The sequence below is a fragment of the Nycticebus coucang genome, chromosome 9 (genome assembly GCF_027406575.1).
Source record: "Nycticebus coucang isolate mNycCou1 chromosome 9, mNycCou1.pri, whole genome shotgun sequence".
Taxonomy (NCBI): domain Eukaryota; kingdom Metazoa; phylum Chordata; class Mammalia; order Primates; family Lorisidae; genus Nycticebus; species Nycticebus coucang.
Window position 1 is genome coordinate 110,148,694 of NC_069788.1, and position 24,777 is coordinate 110,173,470.

The following is a 24,777-nucleotide window of genomic DNA, read 5'->3' on the forward strand; positions in this document are numbered from 1 at the left end:
TCGCATTCAACTTAAATGCTTTTATTGACAATGTTTTAGAACAATAAGCAAACAATGCTTAAATTTTTCATTCAAATTCACTTTCCACATGTCAAAAGACCTCAAGGTAGAAAAAAATAAAATAAAAATATAAATATCTGAGAATCCATCTTAATAAATAAATTAAAAACACAATAAAACGTTTTCATGGAAAACTGTTAATGTCAGAACATTCAGACCACCTCAACAATGCATGATCGGTCACATTACAATGAACATTGATGTTGAAGGAAAACTACAGTACATGGATATAGCTATTTATTTCTATCTACTAGAAAATAAAGTCATATCTTTTCTTAGTTTAATATTGGTCATTTCTAATCAGAACACACTATTGCCAGGAACACAGTAGTTATTGTTAAAATCAGCTGCACTAGATACAATTTGAAAATATCCAGCACCAGGTTAATTCCAATAATGAACCCAATAGATTAGTTAATGCTATGAGAAGACTAAGGAGAAAGAGAAAAGAGACACAGACCCAGGCCTGGCTCAACATGCTACTAACTACCAGCTCTCAGATGTGTCACTGGGAACAATACACACTCCATGCGTTTTGCTACATCTCTGGAAGAGGTTAAGGACTTGAGTCCACACATGGATGCTTTCAAGTCCTTAAGGCCCACAGCCTGGTGTGTTTCACGCACAGAAAAGGTCCTCCCTAGGTCTACAGGAACCCTCTAGGGAAGACGTGTTTCTCCTCTCTGTAATGCACCAACTCGGGCAGTGGCACTTGCGTGTGCCGGCTGCCTTCCCTTCCCTGCCCGCTCACAGGGCCAGCAGCGTGGGTGAGCTGAGCGAGTCAGAGGAGGGCTCATTGCTGCTGCTGCCCTTGCGGTGGGCAGCCGCGCAGCTGGGGAAGGAGTCAGACTCTGGGTAGGTGAAGACAAAGGAAGACGTGTAAGTGGTGCAGCTGGGAGTGCAGGTGACCACCGGGGTGCACAGGGGCTCCAGCTCTGTGGCCATGGGCCCCATCCCCAGGGAGCCGCTGTGCAGGGGCTCCCAGTCTGCTGCATAGAAGGAACCAGACAAATCCATGTCTGGCACAGAGCGGGCGGTCTCAGAGGCGCTGGGCCTGGATGATGCTGGGAACAGGAAGTCATCAAAGGGCTCAGCCTTTAGCTCCATGCTGCTGATGTTCTTGACTGGCTGCACCGAGGGCTTGGGCTCAGGGTCATTGAGGAGGGGCAGGGTGAAGGCCTCCTCAGACTCTGGAGTGGCAGCCTCTGGCAGGCCCCCACTCAGATCAAGGGAAGCCACTGACATCTCTTCTGGGAAGCCCAGGTCATCAGGGATCTTGCAGGCAGGCCGGTGAGCTGCCAGGATGAACTCAAGTTTCTCCTTCTCCTTCAGCAGGTTGGCAATCTCAGTCTGCAAAGCGGACTTCTCGTCCTCTAGTTGATCTGTCTCCTGCATACAGAGGATCAAGGAATGCATAAGACACAGTCTCACTCAAGGGCCCTGGTGCCTTATGCCCATCTCCGATTTGCCCCTTAAGTTTTAAAAGGGACTGACCCACAGGGTCTACCTACCGCTTGGAGTGTATCAGTCAGCTCCCTCCTCCGGTTACGGCATTTGGCTGCAGCCATCTTATTTCTTTCCCTTCGGATTCTCCTTTTCTCTTCTTCTTCAGGTGATAGCTAGAATAAAAATGGAAAAGAGCAACTTCAGTAATCATGTCTGCCTTCACCTCCCATCCAGTACAACCGGCTCCTGCAGCTTCCCAGCTTCCTGGCACCTCTCCTGTGAAGCCATTTCTAACCTGCACTTGCAGGCGGGGTGTGACTTGCATTTAAAATAAGGTTCTCCAGCAAAAGAACAAAGAGGAGTCCAAGCTAAAAGCATGAGATAGGAAACTTAGGGAAGAAACTATTAGGGTACTACTTGGGCAAAGGCTGTGGGAGAGCGACTTGGGACAGAAGGGCTTAGAGCCAGGGTTCCCAGTGCGGGAAGTTCAGTCAATTCCACTAGTGGCTTCGCCCTCTCTCCCGAGTCCCTGCCTCCAACGCTGCTCCCCGCAAGGTACAGAAGAGCTCCTCACCTGTTCCACCTTGCCCCTCCTGCCAAGGCTCTGGGCTCTGCCTCCAGTCATGTTCTTCACGACTCCAGTCCTAGAGTAAGCCCCCGCCGAGGGAGTGGGGACTCCGTAAGGGTGGGGGGCTCTGGTCTGCGATGGTGCCACGGAGGAGACCAGAGTGGGCTGCACCAGCCACTGCAGGTCCGGACTGGTAGAGATGGCAGTCACTGTGGGGATGAAGTTGGCACTAGAGACGGCCAGGTCGGTGCAGAAGTCCTAGAATGAAACAGAAGGAGAAAGGTGACGTGAGCGAACAGGTTCCCGACACAGGTGGAGCGAGCCTAGTTCCCAGTGCCGCATGCAGCAGAGAGAGAAGCGGTCCTGCCATGGATGGCTCTGCTCTCCTTGTATGAACCTCAACCTACATGGACGGTCTCCCCGTTTCCTCCCAATAATTCCGCAGCGCGGTGCCTCTATCCCGCTGCTGCGTTCCCGTTATCCCTTCAGCATCACTCGCTTGAAAGGGGGTTTGTTATAAATATCCCTGACGTCTGCGCTGACGCAGGCGCCGCTCCTCCGGAGTCTCCAGAATGAACTCGCTTTTTATCAATGAAACTGCCTTACACACCCGCCTGCTGCACCCTCCTCACTGCTCCAGGCTGCCGGGGGAGGGGGGATTGCCCCTTTCTGCCGCCTCCCCCGAGGAGCCAAGCTCTAGTTAGCAAGTCTGTACTTAGTACACGTTTGCCCCAGCTATTGTCAGAGACCAGCCATAGAGTGCAGACCAGGGCAGCTCAGAAGGAACCTGCCTCTGGAAGGGAGAAACAGTTCTTACTATGACAAGCGTGCGCGCGCTCAGAACAAGTCCCAGACTCCCGGGCTAAGGCTCGTCTGGCCCTGGCAGGCTCCCTCCCCGGCTCCAGAGGCACCTCGACTGGTCTCCCAGAACGTCCTGCCCCGATGTCTCTTCTCCGCTATCCTGAGCCCCTGGCCCCGCGGCGCCGCGAAGCCACCCCTTACCTGTGCGTTAACGGGAGAACCCATGCTGGAGAAGGAGTCGGCCGGTGAATGGTAGTAGGAGAGACTGTCCCCGGCCGGGGAAGCGCTGCTGCAGCGGGAGGATGAAGCCTCGTAGTCGGCGTTGAAGCCCGAGAACATCATGGTCGCGGTTAGTCAAAGTCGGGCGAGGGGCCGAGGGGCGGAGACAGGTGGGAGCTGTGGATCAGAGCTGGGTAGGAGCACGGTCACTGCTCACTCGCTGCGCCGCCGCCGCCGGCTCTGTCTCGGCTTCTCGGCTGCTCGCTGCGGATGCTGTTGGAGTACGAGCCGCCGCAGCCATGGCTTTTATACAGCATTTTATGAATGAGCCCAACACGTCACCGGACGCAACTATTGTGACCCTAGAGGGGTGGAGCGTGGACCTAGTCGCCTCTACCGCCGCCTAGCATCCCCAAAACGCCCGCAGCCCCCTGTCTCCCTCTGTCTATGAGTTTTTGTCCTGGAGCATTTCGAAATATGGGTCTTAGGGGTCTCATAGACCCCTCAAGGTGAGAGACTTTGGGACGGCTCTCCCCACGACTACAGGGAACGGCCGTGGAAACCTGCTGACGCAGATGTCCTAATATGGACATCCTGTGAAAGGGGGGCGGGATTGACGGGAACTGCTCGCGGGCTGCAGCCAACACCAAGGGTGCAGCGCGGGGGGAGGCGGGGGCCGCGACCGGGGGAGGGGAGGCGGGAAAGGCGCAGAAGGCCAGCGAACTTTCGCACCTGGTTCAATGCGGACCCTTGTTCTCGGGGTCGGGGGGATGGGACGAGGGACGCCTCTATTCCATAGTATAGAAACTGAATATTGTCCTGAGACGCAGGTGTAGAAGGAATGGCTTCAGGTACACGACCCCAAGGCTTAAGCCTCAGCTCCTGAAGAAATAACGCCCCTACCCCCTTTACCTATCCTAGCTCTAACTCAGTGCAAAATGTGGAAGCAGACCCTCACCCCACTCCCTCGGACTGTTACTGCGTTTGGAAGCGGAAAGTGGAGGACCCAAAACAAGAGAATACGATAACCTACTTTATCTACGATATAGGATACTTGGATTTTTATTTTTATTTTTTGTTTTTAAGGAAAACGGCACATTTATTGTTTTTCTCGGCCATATGTGGGGATATTAATGTTACCGTCAAATCCCTAAGAAACCAGCCGATAAACTGCAAAACCTACGTGCAAGGATGTATCTGAAGGGGTCTTCTGGAGCTAGGGCCTGGGGTGGGGGGCGAGGGTGCGTTACGTGGGCAGGGTAGTCAGCTCCGGATAACAAGGTGGGGTGAGCTGCTTGGGGGAACGTAAGTCCGCGTTGGGGGGCTGCGTCTGTCCCGCCAGGAAGCTGGCCTTTCAGGGAGCCCGCTGCGGGTGATTTTCCAGCTCGGACTTGGAGCGGGGAGGAGGCGGGGGCTGGAAGGACAGTGTCCCGCAGCGCCCAGGCAGGATAGCTCAACCGCTGGGACCCAAGGCGCGTAGGGTCCTTGATACATCCTTGCACGTAGTTTTGGAAAACCCGACTTTGGAATGGCTAAGTGCTCCAGAGTGCGCCACGCCCCAAGACCCCCAGGCTCCTGCTCTGCTGCAAAGGACAGCCGGGGTCACGCTGCCAGGACTCGGCCCCAGCGCGCGGGCCACCTCCGAGCGCGGAGCCGCAGATCCACTCAGAGCCCCTGTATCCCCTCCCCCACTCTCGGGCTCTAGGGTCGGGGCCTGCGATGGGCACCTGGAGAGGGACCAGGCAGGGTCAGGGCAGTAGGAGGATCGCTCGGGGCGCTCGGGGAGCGGGACCACAGACCTGCCTCCCGCGGCACCGGGAGCCAGGCGATCCTGCTATAGATAGTAACAGGGAAGCGGCTGTTTACAGCAACACAGCGCCGCCAGGGCCGTTGTCAGGCGACGCCGCGCTGCCGGGCGCGCCGTCGGCCTGGCAAGGCCGCCCTCTTGGCTCCCCAGGGGCCGCGCGGCCTCCCCGGCCGGGCTGCGGCTGCTCCCGTCGCCTGACATCATCGGCCGGGTCCGGGGGCTGTGCGCGGCTCGCTCGGAGCAGTGAGCTAACCCCCCATTCTTAGAGATCCCGGCCCGGCGGGAGCGGGGAGGGCAGGGAGGCCGGGATTCGTGGAACTGGGCCATTTGCTATTTTTGCATTCCCTGTCACAGGCAGAGGTGAAAACAGAATTTCATCATTGTATGTCATTGGTTTATATTGGTGGGAATTTAGGCGCTTTTTTTTTTTCACTCACAAAAAAGGGAGAGAAAAGAAAAAAAACACATAAACATAGACTTCTTGGAGATGCTCTGAATCCTAAGGCAGTTCTGCGGCCTTCAGTTCTCCTAATTCTATCACCTGTCAACTTCACAATCCTTGAAGAGAGAAAGAACGTGAAGGAGGGAGGAAAAAAGGTTATGAAGGTACATCCACCTCTCCTCTTATTATTAGCTTTGGACAAAGTATGTCAAGCTTTGAATTCCTGGGTCTAGACTTGCCTTCCATTCAGGGCTCAGGGCCACTTAAAAGGAAACCTGAAATGATTTGATTTACTTCCCCTTCAGGTCTGAAGCGGCTCAGGCCAACACCTAAAAGATGTGTCAAGATTTTATGTCCAGGATTTATCTAATATATCACTTATCCTGCCTTTGCCAATAAAAAAGGAAAAGGGACTTTGAGTGAGCCTGCTTCCTCCAGATAGCTTAACTCTTTCCTTCCTGGCACCATTATGACTGAAAGAGTTGAAGATTTAATGAATCCATCCTCTGAAAAGGACCGACCGCAAATTCATTTGTTGTTTTATTTATAAGCAACTATTGATAACCTTACATTGTCTGGTGCTGGGCTGGGGGCCAGTGCTTACTGTAATAAACAAGATAGACCTGTCCCAACCCTCCAGACTCAAGGGAAAGACCACAAGTCAATATCGGATTGTAAGGAAGTGGTTTGATAGAAGTAAGAACAGGGTACTACAAAATGCAAGGTTTGGTGTTTGGGGACAGGTACCAGAGGAAGTGACTATAATACACACATGGGGTCTGGATCCTCTCTTCTCTGGGTAATGAAATGGAGAAGATTGAAATGTGTTGAGTTAGGCTAGCGGGCTAGAGGTAGTAGTATAGTGTGATGAAATCTCAGACGCCTTCTCCTGCCCCACTAACATCCAACACTGTGGTTATTCTAACATATTCTCACATCTCAATCTACTCATGGTATCCATTTCAGGACTGCAAAATCAAGGTAGCCTAAAAATAAAGGCAAGTCAGAACCAGCCTGTGAAATTATCTTTGCCATTTGCAAAAGTCAGGGTGCCTTTGAGACAGGTGCATGTGCTCATCTATGAGTATGGTGCTGCCTTCTAGCAGGGCAGGGATTCTGTGTTCTGGACAAGTCTGAGCATAAAAACCAAAACTTAATTAGTTCATGATCATGTGTGTGCCAAGTTCTTCTTATCTGGGAATCTAAAAGTGAAAAGGAGGGTAAAATCTCACATCTGATTTTAATCTGAATTGAAAACAAATTCACTTATCTTCTGCAGTGTTTCCTTATCAAATACAGACTTTTCCTATTTTGCACTCTCCCTGTGGCACTTGAATGACGAGACCTGACCCACGTCAAGCTGTTCGATAACTTTTGAAGTCAGTGTGCATTGTTTAGCCTGGTGTTATTGCAACATTAAGTGAAAGGCTGCCATCTCTACCACCTACGTAAATGCTGCCGCACACAGCCCATACCCAGCATGCAGAAGTAGTTATTTATTTGGGGAAGTGTGGTCTAGTGGTGAAGGGTTGTGGTCAGAGCATGGGACCAGAAGTCAGGAAGATGTATATACCAAAATCAACTTAGACTTGTTTGGCAATTTTTGGCCTTTGTCTTTTTCATGTAGCAGCTAGCACAGTGCCTGGCACATCGTAGGTGTTTGATAAATATCTATTGAATGGATGAAGGGATGAATGCCCTCATCTAGGCAAAGTGAATATAGATAGCTGTCTTTTATGGGTACTTGGAAAGCACATAGATAATGTTCCCTAAATCTTTGGAAAGGCTGAACATGCTGTCTTTTATTCTAGGGTATGAATAGGCAAAAATTGGGAAAGACAAAATAACAAGATGTTTGGGCTATTTTGAGCTGGTGCAGCTCTGTGCATAAAGAACACCCCAGTGGTTCATGATGAAAGATCAAACTTACCCTTGTTATGGAGCTCATAGAAAGACAGCTAGTGTCCGTCATAACTACCACATTGTCTGTGATGACAATGACTGTATTCCCACCACCCTTTAATTTATTCATTCTAAATGTCTGGACTCAGCAAGGGACAGAAGCATTCCATGATTTCTGTGGGACTCACATACACATGAGACTAATGAGGGTGTTAGGGGTCAAGGTTACTCACCCTATGGCTCAGAGTGTGAGCAAAAAGATTGTTCCTATTTAGAACAGTAGAGGCACAAGATTACTATCATCACCACCCCCTACACACACTACCACTGAAACTAATTAGTACTAGGGATTTAGCCTCTTTGGGAAAAACTGTTTTCATTCTGAACAACTCTTGGCTTCTTGACAGGAGATGATGATTCAATGGGTTCCCCGTCCTTCTGCTAATGTGAGCATTTAAACAAAGCTCTGTGTGGTCCCTGGGACACACTCCATCTGGAGCTGAGGAAACTGGGGAATGGCTCTGGTGCCAAAGACAGACACACTTCAGCCCAAGCTTGTGGTATCTCTCACGGCCACCGGCAATGTAGGACCCTCATTCTGTCAACCCTGCTGAGCCTCGCTGCAAAAACAAGAGCTCCCCACCGGCAGACATCAAGGCTTCTTCCAGGCTGTCAGCTCCTCAGATGTCCTGAGCTGACCTTCTGTGACTCTGGTGAATTCCAAAGGAACCCCATCTACGTCACTAAACCTATAGGACAACAACACACCCTGACTAAAGAACCTCACCTGCAGGGCTCCTATCCAATGAGAAAATCTCATAATCAGCATGGGCAGGGCCTGGGGTGGGTGGAATGCTACATGACGTGCTTCAAGGTGTTAAGCCATCTTAAGCAACTTATACTATTGTGTCCCCCACCTTTCTCAGCAAGACAATGTCTTCAAAGAAGACATGGATTATTGTAATGCCCAAAACGTTCCCTTTTCCTAAACCAGGAAGATCCTGACTAGGATATAGGATTTCGGATTTATGCTGCCTTCTGATACATAGATCACAACTTCATCCTCAGATGTGACAAATTTTTGTCTTAGTTTAGCTCTTCATTGTGTCCTACAAGAAAATTTCTAGTCGCAACCCCCAGCTGAGGTCAGATTTTCTCCAGTGATGTCTTCTCTGGGGTATTAATGATCTAGAAATCACTGAGAAAATTCCTAAAATGACTCTTCTAAAGAATTCCACCTTAAGACTCAGGGCCCCCCTAGATGGTGAGGTAATAAATTAGGACAAAGACAGATTGTACATAGACAGGGGAGTCTGGGTGTGGTGGCTTATACTTGTTATCTTAGCATTCTAGGAGGCAGAGTTGGGAGGTTCGCTTGAACTGAGGAGTTGGAGATGGCTGTGAGCTATGCTGATGCCATAGCACTCAGCCTAGGCAACAGAGTGAGACTCCATCTCAAAAAAAAAAAAAAAAATATATATATATATATGTATATTAGGGGGCTCTCAATTAAATCATAATATTATACAGACCTGTTATCCTCCCCCAACTTATTTAGAGACCAATTTACAGAATGACATTTAAAAAAAAATCTGCACCCCTTGCCAAGGTCTTCCCAGTCTGTGGGACTCCACCTCCGCCTCCAGCCTTACCTTGAATTACTTTCCCTCGCTGTACTCCAGCCACAGTTGTCTTCTTTCTTCTCTCAAATGTGCCAACCTGGTTCTGCCACTGGCCTTTGTACTCACTATCCCTTACCCCCAGATCTTGATGCACTGACTTTTCCTCAGGATCAACATCTGCTCAGATGTCACCTTCTCCAGGAAGACTGTCCTGCCCCCCATCCAGTGTTGCACCCTTAGTCCTTGAGCTTCACTGTCATGTTACCTGGTTTTCTTTTCTATCTAGCACACATCACTACATTACCCTGTCAGTTTTTCATGAACGTTTTCATTGTCTGCCTCTGCTAGGCCATAAGCTCCACAAGAGCAGCGACCTTGTCTGTCTTATTTGGTAGATATCCATCCTCAGTGCTTAGCTTCCTGACACTACTAGCACTCAATAAATGTTTGTAGAATGTATGAAGGTTAAACAGAAGGCTCATCAGCCATTGTCCTTGTGGCTGAGAAGAGAGCATGGATTCCTTTTCTGGACAAAGGGCCTTGATGGGTGACTTATTACATGTACCCTCCTCAGGTGTGAGGAACCAAAATCCTAGTCAGCGCTTTTCTTATCAGGCATAATAATTTAGATGTTTAAAAATCCAAGAGGTACACCCTTTCTTAGACCTGCAAAGATCTATCATACTTGCTGTCTAAATGTTTCTACTAGCTGCCACACAAGGAGGGAATCTGGGTGTTTTAGTCTTAAAGCCACAACCACCCCACCCAGAAACAGTGATCGGCACAATGGGAAATTTTGCCTGAAGTTGGCTACACTCCAAATCCTTTGTTTCCCACAAATTCAGACTAATTCTACAAGTGACATTCAAGAAAATATTTGGCATCAAGGTAAACATTGAACTCATTTTTTAGTTAAAATGTGCTGGTCACAGGGCCATAATAAAACATGTATGACCCAAATACTAAAATGATTTTGGTATCTGCCCCTCTAAGTAATTCAAAACAAAAAGAACGTTGAATTGTAAAATAAAGTTTTATTTTAAAAAAGTAAAACAGGTATGCTGAAATAATGCCAGGATGTAAGTTCCATGAGGAAGAGAGAAATTGCTGTTCCCCGAGTGGCAAAAACAGTGTAATACTAAGCACTCAATAAATAGAATAACGAGTACAGATTTCTCATCTCTATATTTTTTTGTTGTTGTTCTTTCTTTCTTTCTTTTTTTTTTTTTTTAATTATTTCCTATTTCTTTCCTGAATGCCCCTCGTGTACACCCCAGAACATACTTGGCATCTTGGGTAACCTTGCCGTGACTAGACACATGGCCAGGGCCAGGTCAGTGTATTGGTTGATTATTTTGTTATTTGAATTGCGCAGAGCAGAGAGGACTGAATTACTTGAGGCCTGGATGCAGCACTGAGGGTAGGAACTTGTCTTGGCAGCTATAAAGAAGAGTAGAACACACGTTCCTGCCTGTTTATAGATTGTTTTGCATGGAGGGATGGGATAGGCCCTCAGGATTCTTCCTTTGAATTGTTTGGCAGAACCATTCTATAGCTTTCTCCAAATTCATGAGGTGGCTTAGAGGTGGCTTAGAATAGGTCATGAGTTACCTGCCCAGAGGGTGTTTGTGGGTGAAGAATCTTGGCTTTCACTGGGACTCTGTTTGCTGTGAATGGGAAACTTCACAGCAGGTGGGGATTTGGGAGTTCATTTACTGCTGGTACATTGACATCCAGGGCTTCATCTAGCTCATGTCCATCTGAGTTTAGAACTTGGAAAAGAAGGTAACAAGACGTGGAATAGGTTGGGGGAAAAAGCTGATGTTCTTCAATGAGCACTCTACTCATTGGCCTGCCAAATCAATAGGCTCACCAAACATCACTCCAAGCCATGGTGAATAATTTTCACATTTCTTACTCATTTTTGCCCCATATGGTAAAACGACCAGAGAATAATGTAGACAGCTGAAGGGTTTCAAATTAAAGGGTTGTAGTTTGTGTGTTTAGATAAGAGCCGCCCTGAGGTGTTTATATCACACTGTCTATTTTGAGATTAATTTAATTGTATTCCTATCAGATAACTCTAGCCTGCTTTTTATTTTTCCATTTGTTTCAGAATTCCGTCCAGCGAAAAAAATGGGTTTCACAAAACCTCAAAATATTATTACCTTGCATAAGAGCCAGAAATAAAACAGCTACCTAGAGGGACTGGGGTCTGGCCTCTACAAAGTTAATCCTTCCTTAACTCAAATTGTATAGTCAATTACCCTATTCTTTATTCTTCATTCAACACTTTTGTTAAGCACCTATTATGTGTGGGTCACTGTAATCCATAGTAAACAGACAAGCTTCCTCCTAACATGAAGTTTACAGTCTAGCAATGAATAAACAAGAAAACAAATACAAATGTCAGAGAAAAGTTGGTGCTGGTCAGGTAATTAAAACGGAGAGGTATGTTGGAAGCAACTATGTTGCTACTTTGAATTGGGTGGGAGGAGGTGACATTTCCAGTGAGCACTGAATGTTAAGAAGGCATTAGCCTTGGAGCAACAAGAAGCAGAGCATTCTTGGCAGAGGAAATGCTTCCCAGTGTAAGGTTAAGCATTAAGAAATGTAAATGCTGGGCGGCGCCTGTGGCTCAGTGAGTGGGGCGCCGGCCCCATATGCCGAGGGTGGCAGGTTCAAACCCAGCTCTGGCCAAACTGCAACAAAAAAATAGCCGGGCGTTGTGGCGGGCGCCTGTAGTCCCAGCTGCTCAGGAGGCTGAGGCAAGAGAATCGCGTAAGCCCAAGAATTAGAGGTTGCTGTGAGCTGTGTGACGCCACGGCACTCTATCCAAGGGCGGTACAGTGAGACTCTGTCTCTACAAAAAAAAAAAAAAAAAAAGAAATGTAAATGCTAATACCCTACACCTCTGAACCCAGCTACCCTTGCAAGATGCCCTTCAAACCCTATTGTCAGACTTACTAACAACCATCTCCTTCTTCCTCAGACCTTAAATACCAACTTTTGGGGGCGGCGCCTGTGGCTCAGTTGGTAAGGCGCCGGCCCCATATACCGAGGGTGGTGGGTTCAAACCCGGCCCCGGCCAAACTGCAACCAAAAAATAGCCGGGCGTTGTGGCGGGCCCCTGTAGTCCCAGCTACTCGGGAGGCTGAGGCAAGAGAATCGCTTAAGCCCAGGAGTTGGAGGTTGCTGTGAGCTGTGTGAGGCCACGGCATTCTACCGAGGGCCATAAAGTGAGACTCTGTCTCTACAAAAAAAAAAAAAAAAATACCAACTTTTGGATCAATCTTCCAAATTTAGAAATTTCCCAGCTGGGCGGCGCCTGTGGCTCAGTGAGTAGGGCGCCGGCCCCATATGCCGAGGGTGGCGGGTTCAAACCCAGCCCCGGCCAAACTGCAACCAAAAAATAGCCGGGCGTTGTGGCGGGCGCCTGTAGTCCCAGCTGCTGGGGAGGCTGAGGCAAGAGAATCGCGTAAGCCCAGGAGTTAGAGGTTGCTGTGAGCCGTGTGACGCCACGGCACTCTACCCGAGGGCGGTACAGTGAGACTCTGTCTCTACAAAAAAAAAAAAAAAAAGAAATTTCCCAGCTAATCCCAGCTCAGTTTCCTCCCTAGCTGCCTCTACACTTCAAACAGGATATGGACAATTGTATTTTTATTTGCACACTATCACAGCCCATCTGGCTCCTTCTTATAGATGACTCCACACTAATATCTATGGTTGGTAGGACCTCTCTCGAGAGCTTAAATTCAGGCACTGAAAAACAATGAAGTAAATCACCCTAAATCAGGCTTTGAGGACTTCCAGGGCATCTTTTTTACAGGAATTTGAAAACAGGCACATTCCATTTGGTTCTTTGTTGGAGAGCTATTGACAATAAACAGAGTTCAGCTTAGAATCTGTGCTGTAGAACAGCCCAACACGGAGCAAACCAACTTTCTCACCCAGGGCACCACTCCCCTGGATTCTGCTGATCCTCCTACAGGGTTCAAACAAGTACATTTGGGAAGTTTATGGGGGACTAAACTCTCAAAGCATGTGTTTCTTGAATTCTTTGTTATTTTGACTGCAGTGGAGACTGTTCCACAAGCCACTATCAGAATCCACCCATCTTCAGTTCCTGTAAATATTATGTCTACACAGAACTATGTGAACTATGTCATAGCTGGAATACGAACCGGCTGTGAAAGCCCACTAATGGAAATGACGTAAGACGAGTGTTAAAACTTAAATGAGAGAAAATTTAAGTTAGCAAAAAAAATTAAGTAGCAAAAAGAAAAGTGGGCTACAGGTTTATGTGTGTACCAGGGGAGAGTGATTATTCAGCCCACACTTGATTATTTAAATCCGGTAGCAAATGTTTGCTGACACATTTGGGTGGGGGGGGGGCACTAGGATGATTTTCATTACAGCAAGTAAAAGAAGCAGAGTTCAGTTCCCAGCAAGGTCTTTCTTATTGTGGTTGCTACTGATTGTTCCAGGCAATGAAAACCAAGGGAAGCTGAGGCAGTGACTGTCAACTGTGAGTGATTCCTGAGAAGGGAAAAACTACAGGCAGCTGCTGCCGTGAGTTCTGGATCTAGAGACTAAATTCAATCTGTCTGCAAACTTGTGATGCAGAGACTTTCTCTTATCTTTGGCAATTTGGCTTCTAAAACATTTGTGAAAAGGCATCATAATGTGAAATGAAGTAGGAGCTGCTAGTATTACACATGTTCTCTGCCCCCACCTCCCACTCTTTTCCTCAATTCAGCCTACTCTTTATACAGATGTCAGATTTAGAATATCACATCCTCAAAAAAAAGAATATCACATCCTCATAAAGTACTTCCCCTGAGCACCCAGGTCGAATTAGGAAGCCCCCATTCCACCCTAGCCTCTTTTTTTTGGGACAGAGTCTCACTTTGTTGCCCTTGGTAGAGTGCCTTAGCGTCTTAGCTCACAGCAACCTCAAACTCTTGGGCACAAGCAATTCTCTTGCCTCAGCCTCCCATGTAGCTGGGACTACAGGCGCCCTCCATAACACCCGGCTATTTTTTAGAGACGGGGTCTCACTCTTACTCAGGCTGGTCTCAAACCTGTGAGTTCAGGCAATCCACCTCCCTCAGCCTCCCAAGTGCTGGGATTACAGGCCTGAGCCACCATGCCTGGCTATATCCTAGTCTTTTCATTATTAGCACTTAAAATCCTCTGTGATGATATGTACTTAGAAGGAAATTGGGCTAATATTTCAGAGATAACCTCCATACTAGTAAACATCTTTGTTTTGTCCACTGATGTACCCCCAACTAGAGAAGCCTAGTACTTGTCACGGTTAATTGTTGAATTTATTTGGTGTCTATCTTCCCGCTCCAAGAAGGCAGACACAGTTGTCTGTTTCATAATATTTGTGACTGGCTATCTAGCCCCTAACACAATATCTGGCACATAGAGCTACTAAAAAAAAAAAAAAATACTTCTTGAATAAATGGAAATAATAATAGCTAATATTTATTGAGTGCTTGCCCAAGAAGTATACTAAGTGCTTTACAGCTATTGTTATTTAATACTCACCACAATTCAATGATGTGGTTATACTATTAAGCCATTTTAGTTGAGTAAGTTCAATAATTTCTTTTTAAATAATGATCTTACAATTTTCTAATCCATGGTGGATAACCAAACTAACTATTCTCCCTAGTGTAGTAAATAGTGCTCTGGTGACCTGAACAGGTGAATTTATTTCTCTAGGTACCTACCAGAGAGTGACTGATAAGAGAAAAACTCAGTCTCACAGGCCTTAATTATACTTATGTTGCTTAGAATTAAATTGTAGCCTCAGCTTCTAGATACATTGGGCTCTGGGGGAAAAATATACATATATATATTGTGCTGGTTGCATCAAGTTCACATGCAACCACAGAACATATAGAATACTTCCACTTCTGCCAGAGTAAACTGGAAGCAGTAACAAAACTATAGGCCAAATCTTGCCCGAGATGCTGGTTAAACTGGCTCTGCCAGTGTCTCCTACACCTGCCTGGGACACCAGTTGGAAGGCAGGCTTGTTCCCTTCTCTGGGAACCGTGCCAATCTCTATCATTCAGCCCCATCTGACCTGGCTGAAATAGGCATGGGGCAATCGATAATCCCATCTTCCCAGGTAAAACCGGAAGTGCTCAGGTAAGTGCAGCATAGACAAACTGAAAACAGACTGATCTTTCCAGAGTGGAAGTATTTAATAATTCCCTCAAATCACTCAAAGTATTATATTCCCCATACCAGGAACCCATTTTGGTGAAATTGTTACTCTCTTTACCAAAGAATCTAATGACCTAAAGTTGCCTAGTATGAGAAGCAGTCGGTTTGATTAAAAAAATTAGATAATTCTCCAGTTAAATTTTTACCTCTCTTAATTTCTCTGCTCCTTGTCACTGTCTACATTACCTCATGGATTCCAAAGAAGAATTATCAAAGAAAGATAGGAAAAATAAAGACAATAGGCAGGAATTTTCATAAAGCTACATGGATTTTATTTAGAAGTGTTTTCCTGAGCAGGTGCAGTGGTTCACACCTGTAACTCTAGCACTCTGAGGCCAAGGTGGGAAGATCCCTTGAGCTCAGGAGTTGGACACCAGCCTGAACAAGACCCCTGTCTCTACTACAAATAAAAAATTAGCTGGGTGTTGTGGCAGGTACTGTAGGCCCAGCTACCCAAGAGGCTGAGGCAGGAAGATTGTTTGAATCCAGGAATCCGAGGTTGCTGTGAACTAGGATGACATCAGGTCACTCTGGCCTGAGCAACAGTGAGAGACTCTGTCTCAAAATAAACAAACAAACAAAAAACTCCTGCTTTATCGTTTTCAAAGCCCTTCCATAAGCAGTATGTAATGTGACCCTCATAACAGCCCTCGCAGGCTAGTAGAATACATAGCAATGTCCCATCTTCATAACTGAGGAAAGCCAGACTTGAAGAGCATGAGTTAAAGAGCTAAATTCCATTGTGACTAGGATGTGGGAGAGGTACAATGTGCACTTGGGCCTTGGAAGGCCAGGTAGGTCTATGTTCCTGCACAGCTTAGCTGTGGTAAGTGGAAGCTCTACTTAGTAGGAATGAAGAAGTATTGGTGAAAATTATTACCATCGATAATAATCAAGCATTATTATTATTTTTTTAGAGACAGAGTCTCACTTTGTCGCCCTCAGTAGAGTGCTGTGGCGTCATAGCTCACAGCAACCTCCAACTCTTGGGCTTAAGTGATTCTCTTGCCTCAGCCTCCCAAGTAGCTGGAACTACAGGCACCTACCACAATGCCCAGCTATTTTTTGGTTGTAGTTGTCATTGTCCTTTGGCAGGCCCGGGCTGGATTTGAACCCCCCAGCTCCAATGTATGAGGCTGGCGCCCTAGCCGCTGAGCTAGAGGTGCTGAGCCAATAATCAAGCATTTTACAGCATTTAGTAGTTCCACGGTGCCAACTAATAATCACTGCATCATCCTAATCATTTTGGGACAAACCAAACATACGGGGTCAGTGAATTTTCCAGATTCCATTTTACAGATGAAGAAATGGGTTAGAGAGATTAATTATCCTGTGGTTTAAGAAAATCATCAGCATAGATAGACATCATGGCCCTTATAATTGAATTTGGTCAACCAAACAGAGCAACTCTGCCAAAGCAGAGGGCAAGAATTGCATGTGCATATGTGTGTGTACATGCAAACATATATGAAAGAAACTGCTTCTTACAGTATCACCAAAACTATAAGTTATTTAGTATTTTCTACATTAAGAACTCTCTGGGCCACACACCACAACCCACAACCATGTTTAGGTCTAAGAGAAAGAACTAAGACTGAGAGATGGAGGACACTGACCGAAGTTTGGAGGTTATGATTGATGCCCTTGAACATAAAAGCTGTTTTATGTACTAGAGTCAAATCTAGTCACTTAGAAGCTCTGTCATCTTCTACCTTCCTCCCCTCTTCCTCATCCACATTGAGAAAATGCCTTCAGTCCCCTCTTCTAGCTTTTCAGGTCATATTCAATGTACAATGTAAATATTGTGTCATTATTCCTCTTTCGGTGCAACCCAGATATATTGGTTTTCAGAGACCAAGACACGCTGTATTCCTGGAAACACAAAGAAAGATGATAGAATTAGAAAGGGATGTTTGATGGTCTAAAAATGATCTTATATCAGACTTTCAAATGTTCTCTGGCAGTCTCAGGACAGGAGGGAGACCTGCCTGGCAATTTAATATATTTACTGGGTAAATAGTAAGCACTTATACTCCCTGACTTAATTAGAATGAAGTTCATTACGATAAAGAGCTGTGCCCTTTGGTCCTATTTGCATTAAGCAGGCTCCCAATTTCATTTAATTTTGCTCACATCTCCAAAGGAAATTATAGGCTATAAGGCTGGCCAAAAGGTGGGGGGAGGACAGTTAGCAAGGATATTCACCAGAGCTGATGAAGAGGAAAGGAGATGGTGGGCTAAGATTAGAGCAGAGAGAACAGCTACCCTCTCTATCAACCCCAATCTATAAAAGTAATTTTACTTGTTTTTAACTAGAGGTTTCCATCAGTGTCAACCTCCCTTTCTCTCTCTTTTTTGAAAACATGTTATCAGGTCATCTAAACCTTTTGTGAAATATCTCAGACTTGTATGTGCATGAGCTGGTGAAGATTTATTATATTTGACACCATAACTACAGATTTTAAGGCATTCTTTTAAGCACAACTTGACTGAAAACCCTGAGGCCAGATCACTATCTCTTGCCAGATGTTAACTCGGTTTCACTGATAAGAGCCCAGGGTAAGGTTAAAACTGTTTCTGGAGACATTATTTGTGCCTTGGAATGTTTAATTCCATCTATATATTAGTATTATATTACATAGGAATAAATCTGAGATTTTGATACATAATATTCTGCTTGTCTCAGTACTACATTTATTTCTATTTCTTTTTGGAGAAATCAAATGGTCCCCGTGATTTGAATTACAGAAGGAAAGGAATACGATTAAAGGAACCCCTAAACAGAAGTACACACTCAGGTCCTTCGGGAGTCTTTGGTGTCTACTCTGGCTATAAGAAATCTGGACATCTCTGGATAGGATGATGTCATTCATCACAATGAAGACCAGACGGAAAAATGTAGCCAAATCCTGAGGGGTGAGGGAGTAACCCTGAATCCTGGCATTAGGTATGACAGGCCTCCGACTGCTCCGGAGAACAAGCATAACCGCGAAGACAAGTTTCTGGGATGTGGCGGAGAGGGTCGTGGTACTTCTGAGATGTGATGCGGTGTGGTAGCAGGGGTTATAACACCGAATATTGGGTTGCAACAGGCGCATAAGAACCACGATCCCCACAATAGCCTTGGTCACAGTGGAATTGTCACCTCTTGGGCTGTAATGGGTAGCAGCAAGCACCATGGGCACGTTTTCTCCTGGACCCCATCGTTGGCGACGGATCTACATCTCAGCGCCCAGCATCTGTCAGAGAAATAAACAAGTGGGAGACAACAACCAAAACAGCAACACGGTAAAGCGGGCGCGGGATACGAAGCTCCGCCTTTGGGAGGCTCAGACCAATCAGAAGCCTGTTGCTGGGGCCCTGTGTTTGGCCGCCTGACGTTCCCATGGAGACGGAAGAACGTTACACACTAAACACGGGCGACGTTGACGTCCATGCATTATATCCATGGAGATTACAGAGCAAACGTCATTCCCCCCACCCCCACCCCGTAACCTCCCCTCCCGGCCGCCACCCTTCCCTTCAGGGGCGGAGGGAGCGACGCAGGCGTCAGCGTCACGTGCTGCGTGCCGGGAGCGAAGCTGGGTGGGTGGGGCCTGTTGCTATGACTGCAGCTGCGGCTGTTGTTGTTTGGAGATGCAATTAGAAAGTGCTGAGGCGGCAGTGGAGCCAGAACCGATTCTGGAACAACGACTCCCGCCCCCGGGCCAGAGAGGGTTCCCCAGCCCCTGGGAAGCCAGGACACCCCCTAGGCTGTCCCAGCACGCCTCAGCCTCAGGTCCTGAGCCAAGATCTCTCTGTGTTGCCTGTGACTCCCAGACTGAGGGCCAAAGCTAGACCACTCCCTCCACCCTCAGTTGGCCATATGGGTCAGGGTGACCTCCCTAACCGCCCTCTTGGCCAGACAGCAGCCCACAGAACAACCACTGACCAAGCTGCCTTGCCTGTGAGACAGGAAAAGAACTCAGAAAACTTTCCCACTGTCGGAGTAAAACCCAGAGTCAAAGAGAATCAGAAGTTTGGCTTTGTCTTTCATACTTTGAAAGCAGCAGAACTTGAGACATCCATTCTTTAGAGCTTTGTTGAAGAATTGAGGGAGGGGTGCCCAATAATCTCAATTCGAAAACAGTTATTTTCAAAGGGAAAGAACACTTAGAAATCCCTGAGGACTGTGACACTCAAAAATGGGGAGGCCTGAGAAACCTGGGCTGAGAATCAAAACTGAATCTTTGATTTCAACATTGCTTAATTCCATCTTAACTACCAGCAGAGTGTGAGAGAACTCTTGGGTGTGCTGGCCTCCTCCTCACACAACTCTGGAAACAGTTATAGGAAGATTGGCTGCAACAAATTGTAAACAAAACCAGATCGAGATTCAAAGTGAAGAGATGAGATGACCGTGTGAAGGCAACCATGTGAACAGAATGTAACATTGGAATGCTAAGGCACAGCTGAGGGGCTCAGGCTTTGAATTTTCTCCGAATACCATAACCTCACAGCCTGGCTGAACGGCTGAACGTAAATTGTGTCATTTGGGTGTTTGTTTGGGGGGGGGGGGAAGGAGAGGGGGTATTATTTGCTAGAATTAAAAATAGTCTATTGAGGTGAGCACAGAGTGTCTGTTTTAGATGGTGAAAGCATAAAGAAGGATTTCATGAAAATGAATGGCATTTGGGATTGGTCTAGGATCTTTCCATTCCTCCACCAACACATGTTCAATCTCATTTTCTGTCTCCAACAAATCAGCCCCCCAGGGTTCCTTTCCTGTTACCCCATAATAGCCCACCATGGATTTCCATTCACATATTTTACCACCTGCCCACAGAGCATATCTGTTCCATACAACATTCCTTTGCTTCATCCTTCTGACCTACCTATTACTCACTTCCCCGACATCCTGCTCTAAACACTGCTCCCTTACCGCCCTTCCCACTCTGTTGTCACTCCTAGGTTTCTACCCAGTTGACCATCACTGCTCAAACCCTTGCCACTCATTCCCACCACATTTTTCATGTCTGGTCATTACTTAATAGAAGACAGTAGGCTTTTGGAACTCTATCCAGTTCCAAACAGAGGAGAAAGGGCACAGTGAATAAAACAAAGTCATCATCAACATAAAAAAAAAAAAAAACCCACCAGTTGCGGCATGGTGGTATGTACCTATAGTCCCAGCTACCTGGGGAGGCTAAGGCTGGAAGATCATTTGACTCCAGGAGTTGTCTCTAGAAAAAAAAAAATTAAGCCCTAGATAATAGTTGAGATTCATGTCACATATCCAACCATAATGCGGATTCTGCTTATTACAGAACAATGGGTGAGACAACAATTTACAAATTCTAACATTTTTCAGGGAAACAGTGATAATTCCTACTTTTTTTCTATAAACTAATGAAACTAATGGATAAAGTTCTAGTAACTAGAATAAAGTTTCTATCAACTACACCCCTATGAGAGTATCAGTTGCCACCTCCTTCTCTAAAACTCTACCTAGAGCACATGGTAGATGGAAAAGCAGAACCTCAAATTCAGGTGACTGGGAAATCTTGACTTTTTCCATTAGATTGAATCAGTTTGGGCATGGAAATGAAGTGGTTTGTGTTTTGTTTCAGGTGGGAAAGTATCGATGTGATTTTTACCCCCAGGCACAGAAATAACCCATCTTATCATCTAAAGAAGTAGAGTAGAAGCCCTTCTTATCTTCCCTACTTTAAACTCAGAGTTAAGTTAGAATAAGACAGTTTTATTTACTCTATGAGTCTATCTCTTTTGAGGTCGCTCTTCTAACTCTTCAGGCCAATCAAGGACACAGCAAGTCACTGATAGAGTGTGGGGAAAGACAAAAATGAAGCAAGAGTTATCTAGCACTTTTAATGGGCCAAGACTGTGTACGGTACTCAGTACTCTTATATATATATATCTCATTTTATCCTGTTGACATCCATGAGAACTAAGAACTAAGTCTTCATTTGTCCATTTTGACCGCTGAAGAAACTGAGATTCAAATAATTAAATAACTTGCCCAAGAATGCAATATGAAGCCAGGCTTCCAACCCAAGTGTTCATTTTCAGACTTTTTGTTCTTCCTACAAATTCTGTGGAATATACAGAAAACCTTCAGCTGGATCATTCCCCAAGCTTTCCTTTCCATGGGCCACTCTAGCCCCCTTTCTCAAACTTATTAAAAAGAAAAGATGGAAGATTGAAGGTCTTTCGTGAGATCTACTAGAACTTCATGAAAAGGTGCTGACATCACAAAGTAAGAATATGGATCCATCCTTGCTTCCTGGGACTAGCCCATATTTCCTCATTGGCCCAAGATCCAAGGAGGCAAAGAGAGACATGCCCCTGAGCACATGCAGAAGAAAGGTTTGGGCGGGTTCTGGGAGACTCTGACCTGCTCCAGGCTAGGGAGGGCTACCTGGAGAGCTCTGCCCAGATTTATCTGAAGCTGTCACTCAGGGACAGCCTTTTCTTCTTCTCCTCTCCCCTCCCCCCTTGCCTGACCCTGTGGTGAAGCACGTCCAGCACGAATTCCTTCAAACCTCAGATGCCTTTAGGATTTTTATGTGTCTGAAGAGTTCCCTCTTTGACAAGCAGCATTAGTCAAGTCCAGTGGGTGGGAAGGGCATTTCCTGGTGATCCAGGGCTTGGAGGAAGGGAAGACCCTCCTCCCTCCTCGCTTTGGCAAGCAACTCCTAGAGAGGCCCACGTGGGTGGTAATGAGTACAGACAAGCCAGAGGGTTTCTTGCTGGGCAGGAATGCCCACAGGCCACACCTTCCTTAGCCCTCAGTGCACCTCATCATGTCTGGACCCGTGAATGGGGTGGCAGTGCCAGGGAGGGGGTTAGCCTGTGTCTGGCTCCAACAACCGGTTTATTGTGATGATTCTATTTGTGTTCCCTGAGTTCTGTTTGACTTGGCAGCAAGGAAGGAAAGGGCAGCAGGTTCACTCCAGTTTGTACTGGGTGGTTCCTGCAGCCACACCCAGGCATTAAGCAGGCTGCTTGCACCCCGGATGCCTTTACCTGGGGGCCCTTGGTGTGCAAAAGTAAGGTGTGGGAAGTATTTCCTTTTTATGGGCCAGCCAGGTGTGGCTGGCATTTCACCTATTCCTGTATAACTAACCTCACTCAGATTCAGGTCAAAGGGCAGGCTTACTAGACTCCTGTCACCCTGAGATCCGGGATTAGGGGATGGTTGGTCAATTTTGGGCTGGATTATCCTGAATTCCTCCTATCTGTGGATACCTTTATTCCTGCTTCTAAAACAACAATCTGAGGCCTGCCAATTGTGTTCTACTTTGGGGGTCTGGTGTCCTCAAATCTGGCCTCTCCTAAAGTATACAAAGTAGGGTTTGTTGGTTTTTTTGTTTTTTGTTTCATCAAGGTGGTAGCATTCGAAGAGGGTAGACTTCAAGGTCCAATAGACTTAGTACAGAACTCTGGATTTGCCCCCTTGTTTATATGAGACTCTGTCCAGAACTAAAATCTCTACCATGTAAGAAATAATAGATAACACTTCAGCTACTACATTCCAGCACTGCTCTAAGCATTTTTTTTTTTGAGAGAGAGAGCCTCACTATGTTGCCCTCGATCGGTTGAGTGCTGTGGCATCACAGCTCACAGCAACCTCCAACTCTCGTGCTCAAGTGATCCTCTTGCCTCAGCCTCTCAAGCAGCTGGGACTACAGGTCCTGCCACAACGCCTGGCTATTGCTCTGGCTTAGGCTGGTCTTGAACCTGTGAGCTCAGGCAACCCACCAGCATCAGCCTCCCAAGTGCTAGGTTTACAGGCATGAGCCATGGTGCCCCGCCTGTTCTAAGCATTTTTATAAGAATTCACTGAAGCCTCAAAACCACCTAAAGAGGTCAGTAGTTGAGTACTGTTACTATCATCCATGAAAAATGAAGGTAGACAGATTAAATGTCACTAAATATCACCTAGCTCAAAAGGGACTGTGCCAGGATTTGACAGAAGGTGTTCAGGCTCCAGAACCCATGCCCTTAACCAGAGGGGTAGTGCTATTCCTAGAGAGATGTAGTGTCCGGGGCTAGACGCAGTAGCAAACAGACTCGCCCACAGCCCCCCAGTCCCTACTCTGTCATCTCCACCCTTCCCTTCTAAGCTTCCCAAGTCAACTTTGAAAAGAGTCTTTCTTTTGTGGTTTTTTTTTTTTTGTTTGTTTGTTTTTAACCGGGGCTGGGTTTGAACCCGCCACCTCTGGCATATGGGACCGGCGCTCTACTCCTTGAGCCACAGGTGCTGCCGAAAAGAGTCTTTCTACTAGCCTAAAAATTGCTCTTGTCCTGGACCCTGGGGTATACCTTCCTTAAATGCAGGGATTTCCTAACTGAAAGTGAAAGTCATGGTCATCCAACTACACCAACAAAAGGACCTTCAGAAGTACACTAGCTTCCATGGGTTGGTTCCTCACCTGCTGCATGGGCAAGAACAAGACTTAGCACAGTAATGCTCCGGGCCTGTCACAAATGAGCATTCTGCCCAGCAGATGGGTGTTTTCCTCTGTGCTCCTTCACATGCTGGGGGCCAAACTGGGATACTGGGCATAACCAAGCATGTTGAGCAGGGAGGGACACAGAGAGCCCTTCCCAGAAGAAAGTGGCCATGACCTAGACAGCTAGGTGATGAAACCATTTCCTCTCTAAGAGAGGCCTAAGCACATGGCTGCAGGGCCTGGCAAGGCCACAGGCTTTGTTCTTGAGGCCACTCCCTACCTGGATATGATATGGCTCGTTGTGTGGCTTGACACTGTTAGAATTACTTCTTCAATGGAGGCAAGATGTAGATCATTGCCATCACCAACATTTATTGAAAGCTTAGCATGCTTTACATAGCTGATATGGATTTGTTTATTTAATCCTTAAAACAATCTTGTGAGGTAGAGTCTATTATTTTTTCCTTTGACAGATGAGGAAGTAGAGACACAGAGAAGTTAACTTCCTTAAGTCAGCACAGGCAATACATGAGATTCAAACCCAGAAATAATGGCTGACTTCCCAGACTATGTTCAACTATCCAAAGCAATGGCCCTGCCGTCAGGGTCAGTGAAGGCACAGGACCAGGGAATAGCCTTGAGACATTTCCATATTGGATGGGTGGTTTGAGTCCCCAAAGTCCAGTTTACAGGAGATCTTGGGACCATAGGCCCATACCTCCAGAAGGGTTGACTGATGCAGCACCCAGGCTCACTAGCCACTCCGCGGAGCTCCATGAGCCAGAGAAGGCTCCACTAATCCCTTTGGGTAACTAGTTCCACATTTTCTTTTTTTTTTTTTTTGTAGAGACAGAGTCTCACTTTATGGCCCTCGGGTAGAGTGCTGTGGCCTCACACAGCTCACAGCAACCTCCAACTCCTGGGCTTAAGCGATTCTCTTGCCTCAGCCTCCCGAGCAGCTGGGACTACAGGCGCCCGCCACAGCGCCCGGCTATTTTTTGGTTGCAGTTCAGCCGGGGCTGGGTTTGAACCCGCCACCCTTGGTATATGGGGCCGGCGCCTTACCAACTGAGCCACAGGCGCCACCCTAGTTCCACATTTTCTACAACTGGTTGGGAACCTGGCTGGCCCCAGAAAAGGAAGCAGACAGGGAGAAGGTACAAAACTGTGACTGCCTTCTCTCTGGGTATTTGTCTAGATATGCTCTT

General features: G+C 46.7%; 1 protein-coding gene across 1 annotated transcript; it reads right to left on the bottom strand.

Moving 5' to 3' along the window:
• Nucleotides 1–3,418, bottom strand: FOS (Fos proto-oncogene, AP-1 transcription factor subunit). Its single transcript, XM_053603008.1, has 4 exons — nucleotides 3,077–3,418; nucleotides 2,081–2,332; nucleotides 1,572–1,679; nucleotides 1–1,449 (listed from the first exon to the last, which is right to left on the bottom strand). Exons 1-4 carry the CDS (start codon nucleotides 3,215–3,217, stop codon nucleotides 808–810), a joined length of 1,143 nt encoding a protein of 380 aa, XP_053458983.1. The 5' UTR covers nucleotides 3,218–3,418; the 3' UTR covers nucleotides 1–807.
• Between the last annotated feature and the right edge of the window lie 21,359 nt (nucleotides 3,419–24,777).